This window comes from Bufo gargarizans, unplaced genomic scaffold (assembly GCF_014858855.1).
Source record: "Bufo gargarizans isolate SCDJY-AF-19 unplaced genomic scaffold, ASM1485885v1 original_scaffold_1649_pilon, whole genome shotgun sequence".
In the NCBI taxonomy this organism is placed as follows: Eukaryota; Metazoa; Chordata; class Amphibia; order Anura; family Bufonidae; genus Bufo; species Bufo gargarizans.
The window spans coordinates 110174-122740 of NW_025334454.1; the positions used below are offsets into that span (position 1 = coordinate 110174).

Genomic DNA, 12567 nt, shown 5'->3' on the forward strand with positions numbered 1-12567 from the left:
ATACAATACTCTGACGCGTTACGGCTCACATCAAGAGCCTTTCTCAAACATATGGATATGGATTGGATGTGGCAGAAGGACAACAGTTGTCAGAGCCACGTACCCTTATTGGTAGAAAACCAGAAAGAGGCCAGAACTAAAGCCCATTCCCATGTGAGACGGGGGCTCCACAGCGTCTAGTGGAGATGCGACACACCGCCAGAAGGGGAGGCCCTACCAGGGAAGCCCCAAGAGTAATGCACACGCCATACTCCAGCCGAGGAGTAGACCACACCGTAGAGGTCACTGATTCTCATGGTAGAGGAATCCGCTGCCTGACGAAAGAACTGTGCAGAAGGAGCCTTCGCATGTAGCGGAGACTCAAACACCCCTCGTGCGGTAGGGGCTACCGTATGCTCCGCCAGCGTGGACATGAGGGGACGGCCTGAGAACATCCAGGAGAAGTTCTGGTATCAAGCTGGCCCAGTCAGTAGAGCCAACCCTAACCCCTCCACCTGACAAGGGCGCTGAACAGGAGCAACTGCCGAATTAGTACCAGGGTAGAACCCCTACCTGAGGGGGGGCTGTCTCGCTACAGCGATTAGGAGCATCTGGCCCTAGCGTGAAGACTACCCTGCGAAGGAGAAGCCGTTGTAGTAGCCACTGCAGATTGCCAGCATAACGCCCTCATCTAGATAAGGATGAGTGGTGGACTCAGCATCCGGAGTCGGTGGAATACTCTGCTTGCTGGATCTTGATCACAGTACTCTGTGCAGTGTGACTGACCTGAACGGTGGAGGCTCATGGGGATGGGGAGTCTCTAGGACACATAAGGGTGGGTGACTCCCCTGAGAGCACAAAGGCCACATTCTTGTGTCTCCAAAGGGTGCATGAAGAAAAGAGGGATACAAAATGGGGGTATCCATAGTCTCCAGTGGCAGTATCCATATGCCACTAGATGGAGAATATCAGGCACCAGCGGTACCGACTGTTGCCACGGACCACCTGTGAAGGGAACCAAGGCATCTAGAGTCGTGGCGTAGCTGAAATACAGCATGCAAAGATGCATAGCGATTCCCCCGTTACTGGATCGTTTGTAGAGGGAACTGCCATAGGAAGTATGTGATGGCAAATGGGAGGTGGAATAGCAACCAACGGAAGCGCAAACCCCCGGTAGGGAAGGGGGTAGCGATAGTCAGAACCGCAAGCTACGGAAGTGTAAGTACCCACTCAATGGAGGGGGAAAAACCGACGGCAAACACTGCACCCAGTGGCAGTGCAAACGCTTTACCTACGATCGGGAGTAACATATCCAGTAAGTACTGTACCCCGAGGTCGTGCAATACATCACCCATCGAAGGGGGTAACGCACCTAGCAGGAACTTGCATATTAACGAGTTCTGTACTCTGTGGGAGGTGTCATCATCCCCCCCCAGAAGGGTGTAATGCGTACGTAAACACTGCGACAGCAGTGAGAATGCCATCATGCCACCTAACAGACGGTTAATGTATGCTGACAATACTGAGCCCAGTGGAACTTCAATTCCGCCACTCACAGAAAGAGGGACACCTTGCCGGCATTGAGGCCAATGCTAGTGAGGTCAGTCCACCTCAGGAAGGAGGTAAAACCCAAATTAAGCACTGTATCTAGTAGAAGTGTAAATAGTGCCTAAGGAAGGGGTTAATGCATACACCAGAACCGGTTAACACGGACGTAATCTAGGGACCGAATAACTGTCCTGCCTCGGCCCGCTCGTGCGCAGTTCCACCTCTCAGCCTCTAGCCATGGCTGTTGCAGGTTGCGGCGGTGTTGAAATAAGAACCAAACTACCCGGAGGTGGAATGGAACTAAAGGTCTGCTTACCGATTGCACAGACGGTGCTGTAGTAACCAAACGACCCAGGAGGGTGGATTGGGAACTTCCAGAGGTCCCCCGCTGAGTTGCGCAGGGTAGAAACTCAAACAGACGCCCCCGGAGGGTGGATGGGAAGTTTCAGTTGTCCACAACTGGATTTGCGCAGTCGGATATTTGCGCAGTAGTAGCACCATTAACCAACCGGTCTCAGAGGGCGGATCGGGATCCTCCAGATGTACCCCACTGGATTTATGCAGTTGGAGCATCATCAACCAAACGGCCCGGAGGGCGGATTGGGGACCCTTCGGATGTACCCACTGGATTTACGAAGTTGGAGCATTATCAACCAAACGGCCCCAGAGAGCGGATTGGGATCCTCCAGATGTACCCCACTGGATCTATGCAGTTGGAGCATAATCAACCAAACGGCCTCAGAGGGCGGATTGGGATCCTCCAGATGTACCCCACTGGATCTATGCAGTTGGAGCATTATCAACCAAACGGCCCGGAGGGCGGAATGGGAATCTCTCAGATGTACTCCACTGGATATGCGCAGTTGGAGCATAATCAACCAAACGGCCTCAGGTGGCGGATTGGGATCCCTCATACGTACTCCATTGGAACTTGTGGGCTGAGGAGAGCAGGATCTGCATGCGCACAATTTAAAAAAAAAAAAATTTTTTTTTTTTTTACTAATTTTTTATGAGGACCTAGCCCGATATGGAGAAGGGCTGTATACTGCAATATAAAGGCACATTGTGCCTGCAGACAGAATCTATAGAAAGCAGGGGCCTGAAATGAGGGAGGAAGTTCCGGCCTAGAAGGCCGCAAAGCCGGGGACTAAATTATCACGCCGGCCGACCGGGACTCACCGCTAGTCAGTACATAGCGAACCTGGATCGATGTCCGGAATGCGGTCACCTGAGTCCGCTGACCACGTAAGCCCATCGGAGGAGTAAATATGCGTGGCCGAAGAAATCAGAAAGAAATAAAACGGTAGGCCCAAATAAAGCCGGGGCATAAATTTTGCGGCGTCCGGCCGAGTAGGGAATCCGTTCTGCCTGCTCTCCCGGGACGGCTTAGTGGACTCCTGAAAAGGGAGCCGCCGAGAAGGTGCGTCGCTTGGCCGACCGGGAAGCCCACCCGGTCGGTCGGAGAGCGGGGTCACCGGAATAGGGCGCAGAAGGCGCCTGTTTGTAGTCGGGAAGGTGAAAGTAACATGCCGCGGCCGTGGAAAGGGATTAACCCTTTCTACTGAGGTGAGCTGGGCGATGGGTGGAGGATTCCTCACCCCCTCAAGAAGGGGCCATGTGAGGGGGACAGGGAGGGACAGTAAAACTCACCAGACTTCATCTGTGTTCTTCACCCATAGTCTTGTACCAGCAGGGCCACCCCACGACCGCTGGCACCAGGCATCAGGGGTCCATGTAGAGAAGGGCTGGGGAGGAGGTGGCCCTCTTGCTGGCGGGAAGCAGGGGAGCTAGGCTGCCCTGGTCCACTTTGTCTTCTTGGGGGAGGCAGGGCGGTGGAAAGGCAACACCGGCCAGCCTCCCAGGGAGACAGAGACGCATGCGAATCTGTGCCCCTTAACCTAAAAATAAAATAAAATAAAAACAAAAATCGTAAAAGAGCCACCCTGCTAAGCAGGGAGGTCTGCCTCCTACGACACTAAGCTAAAAACTGATATGCTCTCTCCAGGCTGGAGGGGGTATAGCCTGCAGGGGAGGAGTTATCACTTTTCAGCCTAGTGTCGCCTCCTAGTGGCAGCAGCAAGCTATACCACGGTCCTGTGTCCCCCAATGATACCAGCGAGAAATTTTTTTCATTTCGTGGAGTGCTGCCCGTTTTTCGATGGTAAAATCTAGGCTCCACCGACTTCGTTAGCCCCGCCCATTTTCGGGCGGGACAGGGATTGGAAAAAATCTTTCAAATGCCTACTGTATGCAGGGGCTCAGGAGGGTGTTATGGCAGGGAACTTCAGGGAAGCACATCCTTCTCCACTAGCTGCTGATTTCTTTCACACTCGGAGGGCACCAGTGATGGGAGCAGACTGTACATGCTCTGCTCTTACAGGTTAGGGAGAAGTGCGCAGGCGCAGATAGACTGCACGATCATCTGGCATGGACGAGCTTCTTGTGAAGCTCCTCCATGTGGCGTGCAGCTATGGACGGATTCGGCTGCAGGGCAGAGCGGGGCTCAGAGGGGGTGGCTTCAGATAATAGAAAAAACAGGCAGATCTGCTTAATGACATATATTAGGAAATTAACTTTTTCCCTGCCTCCCACACAGTAGTAGCAAATACTTGGAGAGTGGCCAACCTTTAATGTGACCTTCTCTAAACTTTTGAATGCACATGTCCAACTGTTCAATGTTTCAGTACTTTTTGCACAACTTGTATTTCTCTAACAAGGAGCTTAACGGCAAAATTCAAACAGGTGTTTGCTCCATGAATAGTCCAAAAAATTTCCTGGTTCAATAAGAATTGGAATTTAAACAGTCCTCCTCATCATGCTGTTCACATTTTGACATCATGAGACCAAGACGACACCTAACAATTGATCAACAGTATCTCGCCGTTCTCAGAGGAAGTGGCCACTGAGCTTACAGTGTCACAGAGTCTTATCAGCGGGTTGTAACAGAGATACAGAGAGACTGGAAGAATCATAGAAAGGCATAGAATTGGACGTTGCTTTGCGACATCCCACAATCATGACCTCTTCATTGTGAACAATGCCCTGCAGAACCGGATAATGAATGCCACACGACTCCAGACACGTTTAAGGGAGATGAGAAGCATCCAAGTGTCACGTCAGCCCATTCGAAACCGTTTACATCAGCCTGGTCCGAGTGCTAGACGACCTGCACGGGTACCTGACCACAGGCGTCATAGTCTTGCATAAGCCAGAGAGCTTCTACGCTGGACGAGGGATCAGTGGGCCTCACTGCTTTTCACTGATGAGGTCGCTTCATGCTGAGTAGAAATTATGGCCGCCAACGATGTTGGAGACGTCAAGGAAAGTGCTATGCATCAGCCACCGTCACCAAACCAGCTTTTGGTGGTGGTGTTACAGTGTGGGCAGGTGTGTCTAGACAATACAGAACTGCCCTACACTTTGTGAATCGTCCATTGACAAGCCCATACTACTTAAATAACATCGCAAAACTTTGCATAATAACTTCTGAAATTTATTTATACTGTAAAAAAACATTTCCCGAACTCTGGTTCGGTTCCAAGCTACCACTTGGAACCGAACCAGAGTTCGGGAAATATTTTTTTACAGTACAAATTAATTTATAAAGTTATTACCAGAAGTATCGCAAGACTTTGCAAAGCAACTTTGGCTCATCTGAGCCAATACACTCTAATACTGTACGGAGCCTCCTGCTCCGTACAGTAGTGGAACAAAGTTTTTGCAAATTGACTTTGGATGTTTCATCCAAAGTTGATTCGCTCATCCCTAGTCAGCAGTGATTGCTCAGTGTCCGTGTGATCTGTAGGCTGGGAGCGCTCAACGATGAGCCCGCCAATGATCTCTTCCATCTCCCAGTGACTAGATATTCAGCACTTTCCCAGATGGCACATTGCAAATTGTAGGATGGAATGATCGGCGTGAACTTTGCTCATGAAGATGGACACAATTCTGATCCATTATCTAACTGATGGACACGAAGATGATTGTTTCGGTTCCATGTTTACACTGGTTGTTGGTGGCGCTTATTGACCACATCAACTTGAAATCTGAAGAATTCAGGCACCACAAATTTCAGGGATTTTATGGTTTATTTAAAAAAATATGTATTTACAATGATTTCACTTAGTACCTCCTATGTACATCAACTGAACATGTGCAACTCGCAGATCAACAAACAAAACTGCAGCAGAATGATCGCTCAGGTCCAAAGCTTGCTCCAAACACCAAATGAAAATTCTTCAAGGACCTTGAGCGTCTTAAAGTCTTTCTGTAAACAAATCAATAAAAATTAGACGTGTTTCTGGAGCTGGATACGCCGGGGTCCTCACAAAGGTTTCCCGGGGACGTTCCTCTCTCCAAGGTCGCTGTCGGCGCGGCTTTCACGGTGGCTGCTCGAGGTTTTCAGCTTGCCAAGAGTGTGCTTGGCTTGGAGAGCAGAGTTGAGACTATCCAAAAACATAGGGGGATAGTACTGCTTAAAATAAATGGTACTCATAAGCACAAAAATGAGTCATGGTGAAAATATTACACTCAAGCAATTCAAACAGCAGACTGTAGAGCAATATGGTTAATGGGAAGCAGCAGGAAAACAGTAGCATCTTAGGCTCCTTTCACACAGCTTATATGGAACTGCAGGAGAAGACGCTCAGGACGTCCATGTGCAGAAGGGTTTTCCAGCTTTGGCCACCTTTTTACATCTAAAGCCCAGCCTGCTGTACCCGTTGAAAAAAAAAAAAAAAAAAAACACACTCACCTGCTCTCCACTGTACTGCGATTTTCTGGTCCATGTCCTGTAAACTTCCAGAGGAAAAAGTAACGTGCTCTGCAGCAGCCAATGACTGGCCTCAGCGGTGACATGTCTCCAAGCAGCACATGACCCAGCAGTTATATGCTGCTTGGGGGCAAATCACCACTGAGGCCAGTCATTGGCTGCAGCAGTGCACTTGACCCCATCCGATGGTTTACAGGACAGGGAACAGAATACCGCAGAATAGAGCAGAAGGCGGCAGGAAAGTCTGGTTCTTTCAGCAGGTACAGAAGAATGCGCTTCAAATTTCAAAAAGTGGTAAAAACTGGAAAAACCCTTTAAGAGTGATGGACACCTTTGACATGGAAAAAAATATTTAAACTTTTCTTAGCTTTAGTTGAAAGATAATTTACTCTGCCATCTTTATTCCTTCATTGCTTTTCAGATCCCCTGATACTCAGTTTACAAACTGCTCCTCATGCTGGGTCTGTGTATGCAAGATGCTGTTGTCCTCATACCAAGACAGCTTCATTCCTGGCAGGATTCCTCTGTCTACAGCTCACAAGGGATCTCCTCCCTTGTACTGACCCCCCACTCCCAGGGCTGCTATCTCTCAAGGCGGGTACACGTCCCAATGTTACAGCTGATTGTCGGAAAGGAAGCGTTCCTTTCAGTGAAGGAGACTGCCGTATTTACATGCAGCGATCTCCTTCACAGTATGAGGACAAGGAATGGCTATAACGATCCCTGGTCCCCATACAGAATCACTGTTTCTGGGCAGCAGATTGCTGTTTAGACCACATGATCTGCTGCCCAAAAAGGATGATCCGTGGTGCCTGCACGAATGACAGGATCACCAGATAAACGAGCGTTTCACTCGTTCATCGGATGATCGGTGGCACATTTAGATCGGCAGATTGTCAGGAACGAGTGATTACAGGAGTGGTCGTTCCCGTATAATCTGCCCGTGTAAATCCTCCTTAACACTGAGGGGAAAAAAGGGGGAAGAGCAGAGAGAGGCAAGGCTCTGACAAATTTATGTCATATTCTGCAGCATCAGCAGCTAGATGAAGGACTTCCACACAATCTGTAGAAGCAGGAATTTGTATTTAAGACCATCTGGAAAGTTTCTTAACTTTGCATTTAGGGAGCAAATAAATAATAAAAAATTATCAGCACAAAGGTGTCCATAGCCTTTAAAATCCCCAAACTGTAAAGCGCTGCATAAAAAGGTATGTGGTGTCTCTACACCTAGGCGAGCACTTCCCTGAATACCCATTTAACATGTCCTCTCCTGAAGCTTCACTGTTGCCCCCCAGGAGGCCTATGTCTACTTTAAAGGGGTCTGCCACACCATGCAGAGTCAATCAGACTCCACATTACTAAGGCTACATTCACACAACAGAGAGAAATGGCTGTGAGATGGCCAGCGGGGCTATTCACATTCATGGAATTAGAATGGTTTTTTAATGGCCAGCCAATAGCAGCCATCAAAAAATATGACATGTCCTACTTTTGACAGTTTTCACAGCCAGATGGACCCCATTGAAGTCGATGGGACCGTTTTTAACGACCGCTTAGACAGGAGTGCATCCATCTAATGGCCGTTAAAAAACAGGTACACTTTGTCTTCTGGGTTAAAAAATCAATAAAACCTCATTTTAAAAATATTAAAATAATAATATCTTATCGACTTGCTTGTGAAGGGACATTCGCTCTTCACGGGATGCAGCAGGACCTGATGTTCCCAGTGTGGTTTTCTGCCGCATCCAGTGGGGAGAGAGCATCCCTGCGTGTGGATGAGGTATTGTTTATTTTATTTTTTTACACAAGCAAAATGGGGCCAGTGGGAGAGTACTGGAATCCACTAATGGGGGCATTAATAATATTGGGGGGAAAACTAATGGGGTATTAACAATACTAGTGGTACTATAGGGGGAGGGATTTGAGGTACAGGGGGCAATGCAGGGGTTGGAAAAAAAAAAAGAAAAGCCAATTGAATAAACCTGTGTTTTAATGGCGGTTAAAAATGCATGCAAAATGGCCATTAAAATGGACACATGGCCAGAAAATGGCCACAAAAATGACCGTGAAAAATGGAAAGTGTGTCGTGTGAATGTAGCTTAACCATACTGATGGCAGCTGTGGAACAAAGTGCTTCATTTACCTGAGAATCCACTGGTACCAAAGACAGGAAATCAAAACCTAAGAAAACAAAAATCATCTTTACGGAACTGTAGGATATGGGTTTCACTAAAGCAGGACACTCCAACAGTCATGAGAAGCAACATGGGAAATATGGTATGAACAGAATATGAAAATTTACACCGTAGTAACGTCATCTTCAACATTACTAGAAATACACATTGTGAAAGTGAATACATATTGCTAAATTATATTTCCAACATGATGGTCAGTTAAGTTGCCATTTTGTTTTCAGGATAATTGACTTTAGTAACAGGAGTGATTATGATAGAGCACGGAGTAGTGACAGAAATTAATGATCCTCTGCACTGCCTTACAAGCCCATCAGCAGAATGCAGACTGCCTTCATGTATTCTGTCAACTGAGCCTGCACACACAGGCTATAGGTAAAACAGTTCTCTATGATATCCCTCTGTCTTAAGGGGGTTTCCTGGGAATTGATAATGATCACCTATCGTCAGAATAGGTCATCAATATCCAGCTGTTTTAGGAAGCCGCACTGCTCAACATAGCTCTGGTGTGCACTGCAGTCTCCAGGAAGCTTACCAAGCACAGTACTGTACACTGGATAGTGGCTGTGCTTGGTATGGCAGCTCAGCCCCTTTGACTTGAATGGGACAGAGTTGCAAATGGGCCATGTGACCGATGTACAGTGACATCACTGTCCTAGGAAGAGGTCTAAGCATTCACACAGTACCACAGCCTCTTCTAACAGCTGATCGGTAGAGGTCCCGGGAGTAGGACCGCCAGCCGATCCGGTATTGATGACCTATCCTGAGGATAGGTCATCAATATCAATTCCTAGATAACCCCCTTTATTACTGTATGTCCAAGGGTTTTCTTTAGTAGCAGAGTACATAAAATCTACCTGGTAAATCTGCAGCGAGACCAGTGATGGCTGGATGGTGGAAGTGGTCTTGATATTCCAGCAAGGATTGATGTAAGGAGTCTGGCTCCATGCTTCCCATCTTCCCAAGTCGGATTGTTGACGGTTGGTAAGATAACACACTATAAAAATAAAAAAAAGAAGGAAAAAATAAGTCAATTCCAAATGCATAAAACCCTGATGCAGCGTTAGGTGTGATTTGCGAAGCTTCTTCATCCACAGACTAGAGTATACTCACTGAAATGAACTGGAAAAAAAAGTGGATATACAAAATAATGTATAGGACTCCGGACACTACTCAGTGTTGGGAATGTATGATTAGTCAATAATCTCCGTACCCTTTGATTGGGGACCCCTGTGAGTCTGGCATATACAGACATTTCCTTTTACGAGCTGGCTCATCCTCGTCTTCAGAGGAGCTGTCGATGGTCAGGTCAATGACTTCTGCCTTCTTCTTTGGGCTTATCTCAGTGGGCTCTTTAGCAGAGTATATCTTGCTGATTACTCCAGATCCTGTGAGACGTGAGAAGACAACAGATGAGGGTCACATGATAACAGTGCGTGAACTGTGATTGATAAGTTTTCTGTTATGGGGTGACGATCTCCTGTCAGAGTTTAACCCCCTTCCCACCCAGCGCCGTAATAGTACGGCGCAGCAGGACGTGACTTGCCGCCCAGCGCCGTATGCCCGATCAGCTACAGGGGACCGGCTGTTCCCGTTAGCCGGACCCCTGCTGTATGCGACGGCATCGGTGAAAACACTGATGCCGGCACATTAACCCCTTCTATGCAGCGGTCAGCGGGTGAGGGAGCCCATTGGGTCCCCGTGGCGGGGACCCGATGGATGAGAAGGCAGGCCAATGCAGTGCAGAGGCTGCCCAATGCCTTGCACGGCATCGGGACCTGCCTTCTACGCGTGCCCAGGAGATCCAGCCTTAGGCAACCTGTTAGTGTATTAGTCAGATGTATTGCAATGCATTGCAGAGGGGATCAGATCCCCAGCTGGACGAGTTCATCCCCAAAAGTTAGTCAGAAATAAAGTAAAAAAAAATGATTAAAAAAACTGTGTTTTTAAGAAAACAAATAGTTTCAAGTAAAAAAAAAAAAGAAAAAAAAATCCCATTTTCCCCTGATTTTATAATTAAAAAAAAGAAGAAAAAAAACACATATTAGGTATCGCCGCGTCCGTAATGTCCGGCTCTATAAATATATCACATGATCCACCCCGTCCGATAAACACGATAAAAAATAAAAATAAAATAAAAGTTAAAAAAAAGCAATTTTTGTCACCTTACATCACAAAAAGTGCAACACCCAGCGATCAAAAAGACGTATGCCCCCCAGAATATCAAATAATACCAATAAAACCATCACCTCATCCGGCAAAAAATGAGCCCCTAAATAAGAAAATCGCTCAAAAATATAAAAAAATAAAGCTCTCAGAACATGACACTAAAACATAATTTCTTTTGTTTCAAATATGCTATTATTGTGCTAAAAAAAAGTATACATATTAGGTATCGCCGCGTCCGTAACAACTAGCTCTATAAAAATATCACATGACCTAACCCCCCCTCAGGTGAACATTGTAAAAAATAAAAAATTTATTAAAAGAAAGCCATTTTTGTCACCTTACATCACAAAAAATGCAACACCAAGCGATCAAAAAGGCGTATGCCCCCTAAAATAATACCAGTCACCTCATCCTGCAAAAAAGACCTACCTAAGACAATAGGTTAAAAAAGAAAAAAGCTATGGCTCTCAGACTATGGAGACACTAAAACATAATTTATTTTTATTTTTTAAATGATATTATTGTGTAAAACTTAAAATACAAAAAATATACATATTAGGTATCGCCACATCCGTAACAACCTGCTCTATAAAAATGTCTCATGACCTAACCCCTCAGGTGAATGCTGGAAAAATAAATAAATAAAAATTACCAATTTTTTGGTCACCTTGCCCCATAAAGTGTAATAATGAAAGATCCAAAAAATTATATGTACCCAAAAATGGGACCAATAAAAACGTCAACTCTTCCTGCAAAAAAATGAGCCCCCGCACAAGACGATTGGCAGAAAATGTAAAAAAAAAATAAGGCATTCAGAAAATGGAGACACAAAAACAGCCATTTTTAGGTTACCTTGCCTCACAAAAAACGTAATATATAGCAATTAAAACTCATATGTACTCCAAAATAGTACCAAGAAAACTGGCATCTTATCCCCTAGTTTCCAAAATGGGGTCACTTTTTGGGAGTTTCTACTGTAAGGGTGCATCAGGGGGGCTTAAAATGGAACATGGCATCTAAGGCCCCTTGCAGACGAGCGTTCCTCCCGCAGCGAGTCCACATCGCAGCACCCAGCCTGACCTCCCATCGCTGCCGGGAGTCACATAGCATTATATTGAGTTATGATGCTATGGCATTCTGCCAGTGTTATCCAATACATTCCAGAACTGTAAGGCCTCTTTCACACGAGCGTGTCCAGATAAGGTCCGGATGCGTTGCGCCAAAAAAAAGGATCATGTGATGAGCGTAGTGATGTCATCAAAAGGTCCTATTCCTCACATATGAAGACAGAAGAGATGCCGGCTGCGTGAACAAGTGGATTAAGGAGAGTTACATTTATTTATTTTTTAACCCCTCAGAATGCTATTATTTTCCCTTATAACCATGTTATAAGGGAAATAATAATGATCGGGTCCCCATCCCGATAGTCTCCTAGCAACCGTGCGTGAAAATCGCACCGCATCCGCACTTGCTTGCGATTTTCACGCAGCCCCATTCACTTCTATGGGGCCTGCGTTGCGTGAAAAACGCACAAAATAGAGCTTGCTGCGATTTTCACGCAACGCACAAGTGATGCCTGAAAATCACCGCTCATGTGAACAGCCCCATAGAAATGAATGGGTCCGGATTCAGTGCGGGTGCAATGCGTTCACGTCACGCATTGCACCCGCGCGGAAAACTCGCTCGTGTGAAAGGTGCCTAAGGGTTACATAGCATCATAAATCAATATAATGCTATGCGACTCCCAGCAACAATGGGAGGTCAGGCCAGGTGCTGCGATGCGGACTCGCTGCGGGAGGAACGCTCGTCTGCAAGGGGCCTAAAAACCAGTCCAGCAAAATCTGCCTTCCAAAAAACCATATGGCGTTCCTTCTGCGCCCTGCCGTGTGCCCTTACATCAGTTTACTA

General features: G+C 46.6%; 1 protein-coding gene across 3 annotated transcripts in view; it reads right to left on the reverse strand.

Annotated features, from left to right (window-relative positions):
• Positions 1-5596: 5596 nt before the first annotated feature.
• Positions 5597-12567, reverse strand: part of LOC122923492 (E3 SUMO-protein ligase PIAS2-like) — a 45841-nt gene continuing 38870 nt past the window's right edge. The window contains exons 11-14 of one of the 3 annotated variants that reach the window (XM_044274318.1): positions 9704-9878; positions 9348-9487; positions 8442-8479; positions 5597-5972 (exon numbers count right to left, since the gene is read on the reverse strand). In XM_044274318.1, the coding sequence (XP_044130253.1) occupies positions 5907-5972; positions 8442-8479; positions 9348-9487; positions 9704-9878 (419 nt within the window). In that variant the 3' untranslated portion in view covers positions 5597-5906. Of the gene's footprint in view, positions 6002-8441; positions 8480-9347; positions 9488-9703; positions 9879-12567 lie in introns of all 3 variants that reach the window. The other 2 variants (XM_044274317.1, XM_044274316.1) reach the window with 2 other exon arrangements.